This window comes from Melospiza georgiana, chromosome 3, assembly GCF_028018845.1.
Source record: "Melospiza georgiana isolate bMelGeo1 chromosome 3, bMelGeo1.pri, whole genome shotgun sequence".
In the NCBI taxonomy this organism is placed as follows: Eukaryota; Metazoa; Chordata; class Aves; order Passeriformes; family Passerellidae; genus Melospiza; species Melospiza georgiana.
In genome coordinates this window covers 71,129,496-71,148,001 of record NC_080432.1, presented here as the reverse complement: position 1 = coordinate 71,148,001, position 18,506 = coordinate 71,129,496, and the positions used below count along the sequence as shown (strand labels likewise).

Here is an 18,506-nt window from a genome sequence, read left to right as displayed (position 1 = left end):
AGCAGAGGCACAGAATCCCCTCTCTGGCCCTGCTGCCCACACTGCTTTGGATGCAGCCCAGGATACAATTGGCTCTCTGGGATCCAAGTGCACATTGCTGGGTCATGTCCAGCCTCTCACCCACCAGAGCCCCCCAAGTCCCTCTGGGCAGGGCTGCTCCCGGTCTGTGCTGATCCCAGGGGTTGCCTGGACCCAGGTGCAGCACCTTGTTAAACCCCTTGCTAAACCACATGAGATTTGCATGGGCCCACTTCTTGAGCTTCTCAGAGGGCTTATAACCATGAAATTATGAGGTTGAGTTCAACAGTCAGGGAATTCAATCTAGCATGCTATGTGTAGCAAAGCTTGCTACACATAAGTTTTCCAGTTTGTATCAAATAATGTGGACCTTGGCACTCCTGACATAAATAAGGATTTTGTGCATAGTCAAAGAGCAATGAACAAACCACCATTAGGGAATACTAGTTATTATTATTACAATTTTTAAAAGGAAAAAGCAGAAGATATTTGAACAATGAACAAAATTGTAATGGGTTTTGAGGGACAAAGTGTAGTCCCAAACTGATGAATGAAGATTTGGCCATTACAACTACAATAGCTGTTGTAGATTAGGCTTGCCTCTTCGAATCAAATTACAAAGCTCTTGAGTGCTACCAGTGAATATCTGGAGCTTTTATGAAGCATATGTGTCTCCTAAATTTATCTGTGGAGAAAGAGGAACATTTTGCTTTGTTAGTACTGTCACGTAGTGTGAAATCTGTCTCTTAGAACAAAAATGAAAGCTAATAATGAGCTGCAATGTATTAAAATGGGCACAGGTTCTTTTGAAGTGCTGCCTAGATCCATGCTAGCAGTTTGAAGCCTTTGTAACAATTCATAACAGAGCCAAAAAGCACACTACCAAACTTGCAGGGTAGTATTGAAGAGAATAATAGGAAATAAAAGATCCCTTGAAATGTGTGCCCACCTGTCCTTCTAGTTCTAAGGGAGCCTCCAACTGTGAAAACTACATTTTAAAACCTCTGATGATGAAGGACATCTGCTGGTGAATGCTTATTTTCAGGGATATCACTCCTTTTCCTACTGCTCTGAATAGGTAGGTCCCCACCTCAGTTTGGAACAGGCCTTGCTGCTGATGCTTTCTCCTGTGTGTGCACACAGCCCCTCTTCCCCATCAGCACCAGTTGGCATTTGCTCCCTTGCTGTGTCGTGGTGCCTCCACCCAGGCTCTGGCTACCATGCTCAATAGGAGATCCAGGCCAGGCAGTGTGTCCCAGTGGGATGGCTCTCACCTCCAGTGTGGGGAGCAGTGCTTTGGATATACTTACCTCTCAATCAACCACCTCTTCCTCAGTGACCATGTTTCCTAGAGCACTGCTCATCTGTCCCTGGTTTCTCCATGTGGATCCCACACAAAACTCCCCACAGTGCTCAGCTGTAGCACTGGCAGTGCCATAAAAAGTTCATTTCACATCCTTCAGAGAGAAGGGTTGGTTCTATTTATACACCCCACTAAGGGCAGTAGATTGATAACTCTGACTCATTGCTGGTTTGTGGGTTGTCACAGCTACTGGCACTTTTCCTGCCATTTCTAGCACCATTTTCTCATTCTCTGACTTGCAGTTAGCATTACCAGAGAAATTTGTGCTTTCATTTTCAGAATTGTATGCTGCTTTTTTCACGGATTTGCAAAATTTTGAATTCCAACCCAGTCTTTCCCAGCCTAGTGTTGCCTGCATATTTAATAAGCATATTCTGTTCTGTAACCCAGTCTATTGGTGAAGATACTGAATAATTTTAGATCTGGGACAAATTTCTTTGTGGAGTGCTTCAGAGATCCAGGGATGTGATTTTTGAAATGTATCCTTTTTTTCCCCTTGTATTTTCATAGTTGATGAGATGGTGAGTGCCAGCTCTGTGTCATCAGATGTGCAGGCTTTGTTATAAAAGACTGTACAATTATGGCTTCATTTATAGGTTATATAAGGCTAGGTCTGTAGGACTACAATTGAGACTGTAGCTATAATGATTTTAAAAACCCTCGACTACAGCATCATCACTTGTAGGAGTTATCTGAAGGTCTATCACTGTCTCATCAGTAAAAGCAGTATTGAAACTATCCCTTCTTCAGAAATATGGCATTTTTACTTATTTGTTTCTGCACTAACTAGATGTGGATAGGAAAAGTTTAGAAGAGTTTGCAACGATCCCAAAACCTGTAAAATGGGGAGACAATTTCTATGGTATGTTCTGAGTTAAATTTTGTTTTGTAAGAACACTCAGAAAATTTATAGTTATATACAGCAGAGGTTTGTTTGGGAAGCTGCAATGCTGAGAAAGATTTTGCAGAAGCCCCTTTCACTAAATACAATGTAATAGAATTTAAAGCCAGTACAGGCTTGGACTGTGTGTGCAAACATCTGCTATCTGGAGGCAGCTATCAGAAAACAGTACCAGCCAGAGCAAATGGGGATGCAAAAGGAAATGCAAATAGTCCACTACCTGGTAAAGTCCAGGATCAGGAGATAGATTAATTTCCTGCAATATAGTCTTAAAATACAGTAATATTAAATATTACTGGATTTAATCCCAGGTAGTTGTTAGGATAAGTATTATGTTGGCAGCGTATCTGGAAGACTACCCAGAGTCACCTTAATATTTCTCATTCTGAAGCTGACTCATTAGAATGCATGATACTGATAACCATCCCCCAGCATAAACATGAAGCAGGTAAAGAGATTTTCATAGACATCAGTGCTATAAAGTTAAGGCTCTCATCCTGAGGTAGCTAGATTTTCAGTGACTTCAGGCAAATAATGGCCTTGGCTTCAATAGTTTTTTTCAGGTTTTGAACATGAGCTCACTGTCTTGACTAGACTTGTGCATATAAATTTGTGATTTCAGTATCTAGAAGTGTGACCATGTGAGAATCTGATCAGAACTGACCTGCTTTGCTCAGAAGTAAAACTTTATTTGTGTTAGTAAGTCACTTTTCCCTCAATGCAGAACACAGTCAGGTGGTTTTAATGCTATGAGACAGCAAATAAAGTGGGATCATGTGCTTAGTTCAAACTAGTACCTGCACTCCAGCTGACTCTGTCAGTCTCCCAGCTGCCTCAATGAAGTGCTGGAAGAAATGCCACTTAGTGGCCACAGAGACAGCCAGCATGCTTTTAAAGCATGTTTTGGGTTTTTTTTTTTCTTTAAGCAAAGAATCATTTATTTACCTGCTAATATATATTTATCTACTGATCAATCTAACAACATCTATTAACTCACTAAATAAAAAATACCAATGTTCTTTTATGGGAGCCATCTGGACGACCCTTTGTAGAGATTTGTTGAGTACTTCAGGATACACTTGCTAAGCAGTAACCAAGAATTGGACGTAATTTATGATCTGCAGTGATTATGGTTCCTTCCTGAACTCCCTGTGAGCTGCCATGTACCATACAATTCTCACTTTCTGAGTCCAAAAGCCAAAGTGTGACCTGTGTTAAGAAATAAAATTATTTTGACATCAACTCTGGTACCTTCAGTTTCCAACTTTCCTGGAAATGAGGCCATAGAAATCCTCTATCCTCTTCTGTAAGGTTATTGTCAGTTTAGATTAATTTATTATGCAAATCATAGAATCAACAAGGGTAGAAATGAGCTCCAATATCATCAAGTTCAGTCTTTGACTAAACCACAGCACTAAGTGCCACATCCAGCCATTTCTTGAACACTTCCAGAGATGATGACTCCACCACTTCCCTGGGCAGACCATTCCAATGCTTAACCGCGCTTTCAGTGAAAAAATTCTTCCAGATAGCCAGCCTGAGCCTTCCCTGGTGCAACTTGAGGCCGATTCCTCTCAACCTGTCACTGATTGCCTGGGAGAACAAGCCTACCCCCACCTGGCTACAATGTCTTTTCAGATAGTTGTGGAGAGTGACGCATTTAATGTCCCACATTAAACAATCTGACAATGTTTGCTGAGGAGTATTTCCTAGGTCACTGAATCCTGGCCCTACTGAGAAAATGTATGCAAAATTCCTCTTGCAAGGTGACTGTACTCTGCTTTGCAAATAATTAAGTTCAGTTGAACAAGATCATTTTTCAAATCTTGTTAAGCTGAATCCTAAATTAATTTATAAGAAGTTTATACCAGTAGTTCTGCATGAATGTCACCCTTTGGATTCCATAGTTGTTCATTTTTTTGACATAGTATTTTTTCCATAGCATTGTTTTCCCTGACTTACCGACAGAGAATTGTTCACTCTTTTCAGATCCATTTTTGCTAGCCTAAACCAACCTGTCTTTGGTAGGCTCCTCCTGTTGAGACTCTTTCTTCTCCCTGGCACTCTGATTCTTCTTTGCACTTCTTCCAGACTGAGCTGTCATTGAATATGAATAGGAGAATTGTGTGCAATATTCCAATTTCCATTCACCTCCTGTATGCAAGACATAATCTCAGGGGATCTGAGGGGTCCTGGTTTGAAACAGAGTCCAGATTTCCAGTTACTTGTAAACTATAACAACCTTTAATGTTGGCTGTAAACTGCCACTGAAAGAAGTTCTACCAAGAAATAAAAGAGAGAATATCTTGTATATAATAACAATACCACATGTTCCATAAGAGTGTGAGCATCACAGAGCATTTTTCTTTTATTTAATCAATCTTTTGGTGGAGGCTGCTTTGTTTGCCCCGTGTCTAGTAGAGCTGCTCCTTCTCTCTCTTGGCAAGTTCCACGGGCACCAGTTTCTCTCTGCGCTGGCTCACCCCGCACAAGGGCGTCCTCACGTATTTCCTGCAGAAGGACAAAACCCCGCGTGCGTTGGACACTGCGGGCAGCCGATGGCAGAGCGCACCCCAGAGAGCCACCCCAGTGCCCAGGGTGCCCCGGGATGGATGCCTGGGATGGATACCCCGGCATGGATGCCCCAGGATGCTCCAGGATGGATGCTCTGGGATGGAAACCCCGGGATGGATACCCTGGGATGGATGCCTGGGATACCCTGGGATGGATACCCCGGGATGGAAACCCCGGGATGGATGCCCCGGGATGGATATCCTGGGATGGATACCCCGGGATGGATATCCCGGGATGGATACCCCGGGATGGATACCCCGGGATGGATACCCCGGGATGGATGCCCCGGGATGGATACCCCGGGATGGATGCCCCGGGATGGATACCCCGGGATGGATGCCCCGGGATGGATATCCAGGGATGGATACCCCGGGATGGATGCCCCGGGATGGATGCCCCGGGATGCCCTGGGATGGATGCCCCGGGATGGATGCCCCGGGATGGATATCCAGGGATGGATACCCCGGGATGGATGCCCCGGGATGGATGCCCCGGGATGGATACCCCGGGATGGATGCCCCGGGATGGATGCCCCGGGATGGATACCCCGGGATGGAAACCCCGGGATGGATGCCCCGGGATGGATATCCAGGGATGGATACCCCGGGATGGATGCCCCGGGATGGATGCCCCGGGATGCCCTGGGATGGATGCCCCGGGATGGATGCCCCGGGATGGATATCCAGGGATGGATACCCCGGGATGGATGCCCCGGGATAGATGCCCGGGATGGATGCCCCGGGATGGATGCCCCGGGATGCTCCAGGATGGATGCTCTGGGATGGAAACCACGGGATGGATACCCTGGGATGGATGCCTGGGATATCCCGGGATGGATACCCCAGGATGGATACCCCGGGATGGATGCCCTGGGATGGATGCCCCGGGATGCCCTGGGATGGATACCCCGGGATGGATGCCCCGGGATGGATGCCCGGGATGGATATCCTGGGATGGATATCCTGGGATGGATGCCCCGGGATGCCCTGGGATGGATGCCCGGGACGGATGCCCCGGGATGGATATGCCAGGATGGATGCCCGGAATGGATATCCTGGCATGGATGGCCTGGGATGGATGCCCCGGAATGCCCTGGGATGGATGCCCCGGGGTGGATGCCCCGGGATGGATATCCTGGGATGGATGCCCGGGATGGATGCCCCGGGATGCTGCGGCGCTGCCCTGGCTGCCCGCGCGGGGGCGGCCCCGCCGCACGCTCTCCCCGCAGCGCCCGCTCCCGCTCCCGCTCCCGCTCCCGCTCCCGCTCCGGCAGGGATGGGGGCCTTTCCCTAAGGGGAGGGGAAGGGACAGCCCGAGCGCCAGCGGCAGCACAGTGGTTGGTCCGTCAGCTAATTAGTCTATAAACAAGCTCCTTCATGCCTGGCTGAGCTGCAAATATCCTCCCGTAAGCGAAAAAGTACAAATACAGTATGATACTAAGTTGTTAACATATAATGAAGTATCTAGACTCGTTGGTTACTTTAGGTCAAAAAAAGGCCTCTGAAATCATCAAGTCCAGCTGTTAACTGAACACTGCTATCTTCACCATGGCACCATGTCCCCAGATACCAGTCTAGATAATTTTTGAACATCTCCAGGGGTGGTGATTCCACCACTTCCCAGGGAAGCCTCTTCCAACACCTTACCCACCCTTTCAGTAAAGAGTTTTTTCCTAACATCCAATTTAAGCCTCCCTTGATGCAATTTGAAAGTGTTTCTTCTTGTTCTGTCACTTGTTGCTTGGGAGAAGAGACTGACCCTCACCTGTCTACGGAATTTAGTAAAGACACAAGAAAAGCTCATCTACAACAGCTATCAAAATCCACGTGGAGCCTTGAAGCAACATCAGAACAAGCCAATCTGAAATACAGGACCTCTCCCTCCCATTTTCTGCAAACATTTTATACAACCCAAAACACACAGTCCAAAATGCAAGATCAGAGTCACCCTCCCAACCAGGAATGCCAGACAGCAAAAGTGCTGGCGAGCCAGGTTTGGCTGCAGGTCCTCAAAGGGGTGCCCAAAACCCACCTTGCCTTTAGGGCCAGTCCTTCAGCACCAACAAAATGTTTGATTGGCAGCTGAGATCAACATGTGCGAGCTCAAGCCTTGAGAGAATCAGAATTTTACTTTAGTTTCAATTTTTTCCCCAATAGTTTCCTTTCTTTCAATAGTTTAATTTTTTTTCAATATGTGGCGCTGAAAGGCTTTGTCCCTCTGATACTTGGGGGATGCAGTCACATGCTTGGTACTTACTGTTTAGCTAGTTCCATGGATATTTGCTCCAAAGAGCATCCTTTTGTCTCTGGTATAAACATGATAACAAAAGCCAGTGATGCTAGACTCATTATTGTGTAAATGAAGCACACCCAGGACAAGCCAATGAGCTCTACAAAGGAAGAAAACATATCTTTTTTAATTTTCAAATACTGCAATTTTTCTTCCTGTTGCTGTGTTTTATAGGATACAGGCCCTAATACACAAGAGAAGTTAGAAAGAAGCCAGACTGCTATTCTCAGCTCAGATATATTGAGAAAGAAGTGTGGCTTTGCTTTTTCTAATACTCCTTATGAAAGAAAATTAACGCGTTCATATTGGTCGACTTAGCATGAACCTATAGGTTTATTTTATTTGCAATCTGGATGAAAACAGTGAGTAGCCATTGTTGCTGGTTTGTGGGAAGGCAGTGAGGATCATGAGTGCCTTGGAGTTTTGCCTGGGTCTGGTTTTGGTGCACATTCTTTCTTGGAGTAATTCCAAGCATTTTTCACACTATTACAGTTGTCTCCAGCTAATCCTCCCCACCTGCCAGTGTCCAGCAGTTCCACTGAGAGTCACGGGTGCTGTGCCAGAAAGTGATCCAAGAGTGAACTCTTGGTGGGGCCATCCAAGAACTGGTGGTTTTCTGAGCCTACAGTCCAGGGCCAGGTAGATCCTCGGGCCTAGGGATGCACTCTGCAGCTCCTGGAAAGTAAAGTGTGTACAAACCCAACAGTGTGCTGCAGCCCCCTGGGCAGCTGAGACATCTGTCAGTTGTGTCATGAGCTGAAAATTGCAGCTGAAGCTTCTGATCCAGCTGGTACCTCTGCATCAGCAGCCATGTGCAGATGCTGCTGGCCACTGTGACCTCCATGTGTGTTCATCTGACAATAGAATTCCCAATCCTGCCTTTCTGCCATAGACGAGGAATTCATGTTTTCCTGTACTTACAGTTTCACAAATCCAGATTAGACCCAGTTAAGCCAAGGGAGTTACTGAGGCTTTACAGTCTGTGAAACTGAGACCAGGATAACAGGGAGATGTACATTAACAAGTAATGCTGCATGACAAGAGGGAACGTCCAGGTGAAACAGCTGACACTGAGCACCTGAGGTCTACCAGGTGGTTTTGGAGACATTTCCTTAAAATTAAATCAGGTCTGGTCCAAGGACTGAGCAAGTGCTGGCAGCTGGACTGCCTACAATATGCATTTTCTTGTTTGGTTTTGTCCAAAGGCTTGTGCAGTTCAGGATTGCAGTTCTGTGATGCAAACTGATGGGCAGTGAGTGGGAGTAACTGGATGGTTTCCTTTTGAAGAAGACCCTTGATCCAATTAAAGTGAGAGTGTGAATGCAGTGAACTTTACCTGTCACATTTTTCCTAGTTTTGCTAGTTTTAATCAAGATAGTACTCAGGATGGAGGATGTGGGTTTTTTCTTTCTCTCTCTCTTGCTTTTTTTTTTTTTTTTGGAAAGAAAATCCAAACGTGAAACTCAGTATAGTAACAGATCACACTCATTTTCAAATCTGTCCTGAAAAACATCTAACAGGGTGAAAACTACCTTGATTTCTTGTGAGTTGATTGCCTCTGGCGGAGAGCAATGTAGACTTAAGGGAAACCTGGAATTTCTACTCTCTTATATATTTTGATTTTCAGCATGCATTTTTGTCACAACAAGACTGAAAACTAAAATTTGCAACGCCTCATATAATATCAAATTAGAAAAATAAATTTGCTTATCAATAAATTTCAGCATTTAACCTTCCCATTTGATTATTATCAAATTAGAAGTCATACATGGTAGTCTTCCACATTCTTACATTCAATTTTTAACCTCACAAAGACATTTTTTTTTTTAAAGACAATTTTCTGAAAGCTGAAACATTCCTGTGAAAAGGAATTAAGTAAGGATTGTGTTTAAAAATGTCTGATCAGAAAAGCTTAGTCTGATCTAGAACAGAACTTGCATTGATTTCAGAAGATGCAGGACTTAATCCTAAACATTATGTATTTTCAGCCCACCAAGGCAATGGTGTTTTTAAGACCTGAGTTTCCCAGCCCGTGGAGTGGATGTGCAAGGTCTGACAGCAGCACTGTGGGGCTGAAGTTACTGGCACAAACAAAGATGTGGTGGGAATGCTGAAGTTACACTAAAGAGAGACCTAAAGAGAGACCTTGTCTCCTGGGCTTTCACAGCTGCAATTTTGGCAATGCTTTTGCATAAGAGAGATTTATTTTGCCCACTAGGAGAATATCAACTTAGAAGGACACAGAGAAATCTTACCAGTTACAGTCAAAAACGTCAAGGAGATGAGCAGGTTTATACCCCAGTTCATGCTGGATGTCAAAGCCATGGCCCGTCCTCTGATCCCACCAGGGAAAATTTCACTCAGGACCAACCAGGACACTGAAATACAAGGAAAAAAAAATGTTTCTTTGGAAGGATGACTCTCCTTGCTATAAGTCTAGGTAGTCCATGGATTCAGGCGAGGCCATCTGAAAGAATAAGTTGATTTTCAGGGGTTTAGGTTTGTGAGGACCCACGCTCTGCAGGCAGCATGTGCAGCAATCAGCATCACCTGGGGTCCCCATCCCTTCATCCCTGCCCAGTGGGAGCCTGAGGCAGTGACAGGTGGCACTGCACTGGGGAGGTGAGCTCTGACTGCACATCTGGGTATGAAAGCAAGTTCTGACTAAATAACTCTCGAGTGACACAACACTAATGGAAGTGGGGCAGCAAACCAAAGCAATCTTCAGCCTCAGAGGGGCACTGTGTGTTTATGCCACCTTATAAATCAACCTGCCACACTGAACTATGCTTGCTATTCCAGCTCTCTGCTGCACATAAATGAGATTGCTGAGGTACAAATGAAGAGAGAGGGACTGATTTTTGACTCCTTCATATCACGTCACACCACACCACAGGTGATCTAAATGCTGGTGCTGCTAGCTCCCAAAGCAAATTCAGACATGAAGAGCTGGCTGTGTAATCACCTTGATAGCAAGAGAAAAAAAAAAAAAAAAGACACATTTTTGTACTGTTCCTGATTATCAGAAAACAAATGAACAAGAACCCATACACAAACAAACCCAGCCAAAAACCTGCTCTACCCTCTCCTTTTGATGACAAGCAAGATGCATTAGCAAGAGGTTGCTGCAAGGAGAGGCTGTGGGTTAGCAGGTGACTGGCACAAGAGCAGCAAGTGTACATGGCTGAGCTGTGTCTTCAGGCCCTTGGCCATTATAAATCACTCATCTGTGCTGTTATTTCTGCAAAATGACAGATAGGAGCTTACCCAGAACACTTGCACCAGGCAGTCTAAAAGATACATTCTAAAACCAAACTCCTGTATGTCCAAGTGTGTTTCACTGGTAAAGGTTGCAAAAAAAAGGTTCTCCAGGAGGAAACTAAAAGCTGAAATGGGGAAAAAAAACCCCTGAGTTTAGAGTCAACAGAGCAGATTTGAGCAAATTCTAGATTTCTTAGTACCATAGATTTGAATTAATTTTTTTTTTTTTGTGGACTTGGCCCAGATTTTTATATTTTTGAAGAAAAATTAAAAAAGCTTCACTCCCACCATGGGAGTGACCCAGAAGAGTGATAATGTTTTTACAGAGACTCAAGACCACACTTCATAATGGCCTAACCCTGTTGGGCATAGTCAAGTGGCCCACTTGAGGATGTGAAAAGCAAAGCAGCAAGTATGCAAAAGGCAATGGAGCCGTTCTGAGGTATGCATTCCCAGCCCCTGCAGTTCATCTCCACAGCATGGCCTGCCAGCCAGCACACAAGCTCGGCTGCAAAAAGAGTTACACATCAAAAACTGGCAAAAGGCATATTTCCTGTCACATTAGAATTAAAATAAAGAATGAAGGAATCCAAATCCACTTTCTGCTGGGCATGAACTACCCTCCAGGAACAAAGCAGTGCTCTGGGCACTGGAGGACAGCTCATGCTGCAGCTGAAATGTGTGGCACTGCAGCAACTCCAATACCATGCAGTTTTCCAATGACAGACTGGCCCTTTCAGCCTAACTCATAATTTGTCTGGAGGTTTGAATTGTGCTGTTTTCCTGTTAAGAAACCAAAACACTTGAGGATCTGCATCAGCTGTAATAGTGGTTAGCTGCTTTTATTGCAACCACTTATTTAGTTTAGACAGATGCCACCAAAACACCAGGACTGTTCTTCGAGTGTGCTGATGGTAGTAGCTACACCCTCTGGCATGGCCCTGACCTCTGCTCAGCTGGCAAGGAGCAGATAGGTTCATTCCCCAGGGAGAAAGAGCAGTTGTAGAAATCTGACACTGCAGTCTGTTTACTCCTTTCCCCAAGCTGAAGCAGCAATAGCCATCGATTCTTTGCTTTTAGCACCTCTCTGGGATTGTGTTTACTATTTGTACCTTTGCCAAAAAGCAGCAGCTGCTGTAGGTATGGCAGGGATGTGACTTGCTCTGGGGAAGCCAGCAGCCAGGCTCAGGCTCCCATTCATAATGACTGCTGCTGCCTTCTGTGCTGTGCACATAACACTGCAGACATTTAACCTTCACGCTCCCAAAGTCACTCCAAGCCACCCCTGTGCTCTGCCTTCACCAGCCTGAACAGCAGCATTCTACAGGGGAAATCAGCCTGTCCTTCAAAAGAGGATCCAAATTCCACCCTCCACCCTCCAGCCCTCCATCTGCTGTGCAATCCAGCAGTATTCCCAAAGGATGCTGCAACAGCAATCATGCTGCACACACTCTGGAGGCTTCAGCGTCCACTCCGGGCACCCCCAGCTGCTGGGAATGGATGGGAAAAGAGCTGGTGATCCCCAGGTGAGATGTTGGTAAGAGATGAGGCCAAGGGCTGGGCAGCATGATTCTCTGTGCTCGATTCAACAACTGCAGGGTTTGTTGCTGCAGGCAGTAACTCACCTTTGCTGACCTGCAGTGTGTTGTGTGTTGACAGCAGTTAAGAAAAATTGTTCAGTTTAATGGTCCTTTATTATGGTACAACATAGAGGAAAGAACACACACTGCAAATGCAGACAGAAATACTGCATTGGCTCAGAAAGCTTAACTGTTTCATTAAATATCACAGAAACTAGATGGCCTGATATTCCTTGCCCAAGTGGAAAAAGAAGATTCAGATATATTATACAGCCCCATGACCAGGATGGTGACATCCACCTCTAAACAAAGTCACAGGGGCTGTGCAAGCAGGAGGCAGAATAGTAATGGAAGATTTCAGCTAGTCCCATTAAGACTGAATAAATCATGCATAATTGAGCACAGTGCTGGGAGTACATTTTACATACCAGAGATGATGGTTCCTTTAAGCACTTTGTTGGATATTTAATGAGAGAATAAAAGGCAAATTGTGCTTCAGTGCTGAGCCTGGGTAGTTCAAGATGCAACCATGAGCAAGATGCTCTGTTACACTGGTTATAACATTTAACATTCAATATTCTTGTAGAAAGGCAAAAGCCAAGAGCCTACCACATTTTGTTTTGAAAGGAGACAAATATTAACATAAGCTTCCTTTCTATAAAGATCAGGGTAAGGGCTTCAGTGGTGCTCTGGAGGATGTTTAAACTACATGGTTGAAGACTTAAAATATACATACATCCAAATGAATGAGAAATAGCTCAGAACAGATAAACTAGTGAATGAAGAAAACTGTTAGAAATAGGAAAGTACCTTTGTATGACACAGTATGACTGCTGAAATGTTACTTGCAGTATCATCATCAGGCAGCCAAGTGTTTTGAGTGTGCTGGATGAGAGGATGAGAGGCCAGGGATGGAGGCAGTGACATCCCAGGATTAAAGAAGCACTCCCCTGGGATGCAGGAAGGGATCACCCTGCTAGACCGTACCGAGCTCCGAGCTGGACTAGGATAAAGCTGACTAATATCAGCTGGAAAGGGCATGGGTACAGTGTCTTGTAAAAAGAGTCCTAAGGAAAACCATGTCATTTAGAAAGAGTTAAGGAACATGGGGTTAGACACAAATGAGACACTGTGCTTTTCAGTCTCAAAGAGCTTTGGTGAAGTGTTTGGGATAGAAGAGCAGTGAGCTTAGTCACATCCTAAAAGATACAAACTGAGAGAATCCAAGTGAAATTACAAGATACAGCAGTTAGGTGAGGAAGAAGGATATGCTTTTTCACACAATGTGTATTTCAGCCCTGGAACTCACTATCACAAGATACTTCCAATGTGAAAAGTATTGGTCAGTTAAATCATTAAATGCTGGGTGTCAAACATTATTTCTCCATACGTGTGAAAAAATAATCCATCCAGAACTATTGTTCACAATAGTAAAAAGAATTCTTCAATATTTTTCTTGAAGTTTTCTAAACTACAGATAGGCAGAAGACCAACTGTGCATGCTGCATGGGCCTCTTCTTCTGCATTGTCTCTCAGCACTTGTTATTGGCTGGAGGTTTTATGGTTGGAGGCAGGGTTACACACTGATTAAGTGGACTTTTTGTTTGAGCCAACATGGCCAAACTAATGAACTTTATACCTGGGCTGTAAGCAAAGAAACGTCTCAAACTTCATGTGATGTCCTCCTTCCTTATTCCTTATTTCCTTACTTTACTGCTATGAAGTAAATAAATTTTTAAAAGAAAAATTAACATACATCAGAGAAGCAGAAAAATCTGAGAATAACTGAGAAATACTGTGAGCTTGAGGGTACTCAAAATTCAAGTGAGGTACATGAATGAAAAACGTCCTTGTTTTGACCTTTTCCTGCCAGGAGGTAGAAGTAAATTGGAAGCTGCTCAGCACTCTTATTAGTGAAATATTAGATTCCCTTGGTATTCATTCGTTGCTTGGCATTTTTTTTTTCCTGTACTTGCATTGTGTGAGATCAAATTCTTTATGGTGAGATTCAGAAAATGGCCATTGCAATACCTGAAAGAATTTAGGTTTCTGAGGTATAAACTGTGGAAAGTGATTAATTGGACTTACAGCTTAGGAGGGAAGTGGGCAGAAGTACTTTAGATTTTGAAAAGGAGGACTGGGTTGTTAACAAAACGAGGTCCAAGCAAAGATAAGGAAGATATGAGATAACACAGACAGACCATCCAAGAGTGTGTAACAAATGATCAGAGCTAGGGAAGGATGCAAACAAGTCACTCCAAAGCTGCCATGAGATGGCATGGCTTGGCTAATGACTGACTTTGCCTAGACCAGATTTTTATTGCAGGCTTAAACCCAACAGGTTTTTCATTTTCCTGGCTTCTGGCTTTGCTGGCTATTACCAGAAAGAGCCAGGTGGCCAACCACTTCCCACTGAAGCCCAGGTTCAGCTGATCTTGATTTCAAAGGGCACGTTGTGCCATCAAAGGGGATGGCAGGAGCCTTCAGAGTGGGTGCTGGTGATGAGGTGTGGGACAGAGTGATGAGGACACTGGCACAGAGCTGGGCCTGGGGGACACACGTGCTGCTGTCACACACCAGCACTGTCCCAGCACGGCTCCAAGCACCCACAGAATGTAACTCTGGCAAAGGCTTTCACAGAAGATCCAGTGAATGTCATCTGGGGGGCTGGCAAAAGTGAGGGATGCTTAACCTGGAAAAAGAAGAGTGTGGGAGGGAGTTGGTCCTTTTCCAAAGCAGATAAAGGAGATATGACACACAAAAAGTGGACTTACACTCTGCCCCACAGTTTTGTGCAAGAGGACAAAGTAAACGAATTGTGACTGGCGTTAAAAATCTCTGACTTTGCTTAACAGGAGACATCTTTCTCTCTGGCTCTGCCCCATAATATGAAACTGAAATGGCTGCTCAAAATGAATAACTGGCAAACAGAGCAAATGTGCAGCTGTATTGCTTTGGAGAGCATGTAAGCTGCCAGCAGAGAGCCAGTCTGACTAGGTCAAGTCCTGCCCTGTGTGTGCCCATCAAAAGAAGTGGAATTACTGTATTGCTGGGAGATGGGGGAGTCAGGAGAAGCCTCAGCTAATCTTACACCTCTGGTTGCACCCTGATCTCTGCAGATGAAGGCTATAAATATAAATATGTACTTTAATTCTATGGCTGCCAAGGTTCTTCTCTCCCAGCAGCAGACTATTGGTTGCAAGATACCCAATGCCACTGATGATCCAGAAGGATGTGGTGCAGCAAATCTAAGTTCTTTTTCTTTTCTTCTGGTACACCACAATTCTGTTTCTCATGGTTAACCCTTTAGGCTGACTCCCTGGAGTAACATTATTAGGACTTAATCCTTTTTTGCCCTGTATCAGAGTACATAAAAACTGTTGCCCACTGTCTGTGCTATTTGCATCACTGTCTAATAGACAGGCTGAGCACTCCCATGTGGTTTTTTAAGGAGCCTTGTGGTGGACCACTGAAATCACTCATGCCTCCTCCAGTTTATGATAGAGCAGCAGGAAGGGTTTGAGGGAAGATAGTGATTCCAAAGCATTAACTCCATCATCTGTGCTCTGGCCACTCAAGAAGGAGGGCAGTGAGATGCAATTCACCTCTGGTTTTCCTAGCAATCCTTCCTCCCTTAGCCTTCTCAACAGTGGGGCTGCATTTTAATGATTTTTTTTTTTGTTTGATTTGCTATTCAAATTTTCATCTCCATGAACTTGAAAGAAATGCTATGGATCATATGGGCTTTCCTTTTAAATGCAAGGTTTTCAATATATTCTTAAATCTGTTTTCAGTGGTCCTCAATTACTGTCCATTGTTATCTGGAAAAAATAGTCACAAATGAGATTTCTTAGAGGTGATTACTGGGCAAGAAGTGATAGATACATAAGGATCTAGAAATGGTAGAATTCTCTTAGTTAATGTGATTTGTAGACTACCCTGCCCAAGAAAACTGCTCAGCAGAAAATCTATCAGTAGAATTGTCCTGCTTCAGCTGGTAGAGAGTTCATTTTCTTCTGAGTAGCTGGTACAGTGCTGTGTTTTGGATTTAGTATGAGAACAATGCTGATAACACACTGATGTTTAGTTGCAGCTAAGTAGTGCTTACCCTAAATCAAAGACTTTTCCATTTCCTATGCCCAGTTTTCCATTCCCAGTGAGCAGGCACCCAACAATGTGCAAGGGAGCATGGCCAGGACAGTTGAAAGGAACTGGCCAAAGGAATATTCTACACTATATATAGAATATATTTTCTATTCTAGAGCATCATGCCCAGACTATAAACTGGGAAGAGTTGGCTGGGAACCACTGATCACTGCTCAGGAAAAGTCTGGCCATGAGTCAGTGGGAAGTGAGCAATTGTGTTGTGCATCACTTGTTTCTCTTGGTTTTCATTCCTCTCCCTCTCTGCCTCTTCCCTTTTCATCACAGTTATTGATATTATAGTTATAATCATTATTATAATTATAATTATTCCTTTTTTTGTTTATTTCAATTCTTAAACTGCTCTTAACTCATGAGGTTTAACCTTTTTTTCTCCAATTCTCCTCCCTAGTGGGCAAGGGGCAGGGGAAAGATTGAGCCACCAGCTGTGAGATACTTAGTTACCAGCTGGAGTTAAAAAAGAAGAATTCATCATAGCCTTGCTATTGACAGACACGGTAATAGTGTGTACCTCTTTTCAGGTACCCTAAGAAAAGTTGTTTTGAACAGATGTGTGAGATGACAATTCTCTTTGCAACTGGGTACCACAGTCACTGTTCCTCTCATCCTTTGTTATGCAGACACTCAAATTCTCCCATCAAGACAGAATATGCAGACTGGCAGAAAAGAAAAATAAAAAGAGAAAAAGGAAAAATTTTAAAAAGCTTTCAAGGGAGAATATGCTTACTATAATAAAACACATACTGCCATCCAAAAAAGCCCTTTTAATTAAAACCTGAAATATGTATTCCTGTTTGTGGGTGTTTATTTGTTCAGAATATTGAATCCAGTATAATCCTTTGAGGCATTTGCAGAGGAATGACTGCAGAAGCCAGAAGCCCTAATTCATGAGGAAGTTCTGTGTGAATTAGTTCAGCTTATCACATATTTCTCCTCTACAAGGTATGCAGAAGAGAAATTACCCAGTTGGGTGGGATAAGTGAACCTGTTTTTCCAGTACCTAAGGGCTGCTGGTGGTCCTTGAGGGGTTGCGCAGCAGAAAAAACCTGTTGTGATACAGCAACTGGAGGCAATTTAGGCCTTTGCTCTTGAAAAACAGAGATTTTATTTATGCATATGCCTCACAAAACATCTAGTAGAAAGGATAAGCAACACTTTTCAACAGTGACTTATTTAGCAAGCAGCCTGCAGTGATCCAGCTGTCTTTAAGTTCCTCACTGGAAATGGCTGCCCATGCTTTGCTTTGGTTGCTGCTGGAGGAAGGCAGTGAGGAGGAAGGTGCGAAGGCTCTGGGTTTAACCACCACAGTGTCTTTTAGTTCTGTTTCTTCCATAAGAGTTTTCTGCACTTAGGGTTGATTTTCCAAGGCAGCAGAAGCTGGGTGCTCTCCTGCATGACCTTTCCCTTTGAGAAAATCTTCCTGGCTTTCCTCCCAGAGCTCAGTGTGGCACAGGAACTTGGATGCCATGGGAGAAACAGTCTCTGGCCTCCATGCACTGACTTACCCTGCTCTCTGTGCTTTGGCTGACAGCCTCACCTTCCTCAGCAGAGCCACTAAGCCATGTCATTGATTACACATTTCTACTTTTTGGCATAACTATTTTCTCATACCTGTTTCAGTTTCACGAGCTTTACAGGTGAAATAAAATACCGACTTTGCACACAAAGTCCTACTGACAGTTTTAGTTTCTGCATAAAGCTGGCCCAAGATTAGCTTGCCTCTAAAAAATTCTTCCCAGCCCTCTTTCCTAAAGGAAACTGGATTTTATGAAGCTTGACAGATGACCTGCAAACATTTTACAGATTTCAGTATCACAATGATCTTGTCTCCTAGAACATGGTTAAGGAAACCAATATGACCTAAACTTTAAAACTGTGCATAATTTTAAGCACAGGCTCCATTTCTGTTATACAATGCCTTTGTGTCAATGGGTTTACTAACAGAACTATTAAAGAGGTATTTACACTATGCAGAGCACCAAGCTCAGGATGCTAACTCAAATCCCTCTTTAAGTGGAGCATAATATTCCAAACCACAGGAAGCCACCTACCTTTCCAACAGCAGATTGAACCACTGTCACTGCAGACACAGGAAGAGTGGCAGGGCCATGGTGTGTTCTCTCCCTCTTTTCACAGTAGCCAGGGCTCTGTCTCTCAGAAGGCAAAGCCTTTGGCCTGATCCACCAAGACTTTCCCTCATTAACATATTAGAGTTACAAACAGGAACATAAATGTCAGTGAAAATCATGTTTCTGATTTCAGATGCATTTCAGTACAGTTTAAATTCAGTCTTGGGGTTGAAATATAATAACATAATAAAACAATTTAGAAGCTCCCACTGACATTCCCGTGCCTC

General features: G+C 44.0%; 1 protein-coding gene across 2 annotated transcripts in view; it reads right to left on the bottom strand.

The window, feature by feature from the left end:
* Positions 1–479: 479 nt before the first annotated feature.
* SLC2A12 (solute carrier family 2 member 12) overlaps positions 480–18,506 on the bottom strand; it is a 35,094-nt gene continuing 17,067 nt past the window's right edge. Inside the window, exons 3-6 of one of the 2 annotated variants that reach the window (XM_058020653.1) lie at positions 9,401–9,523; positions 7,113–7,245; positions 4,298–4,379; positions 480–703 (exon numbers count right to left, since the gene is read on the bottom strand). In XM_058020653.1, coding sequence (XP_057876636.1) covers positions 674–703; positions 4,298–4,379; positions 7,113–7,245; positions 9,401–9,523 — 368 coding nt within the window. In that variant the 3' untranslated portion in view covers positions 480–673. Of the gene's footprint in view, positions 704–4,297; positions 4,380–4,545; positions 4,794–7,112; positions 7,246–9,400; positions 9,524–18,506 lie in introns of those variants that run through there. The other variant, XM_058020654.1, reaches the window with a different exon arrangement.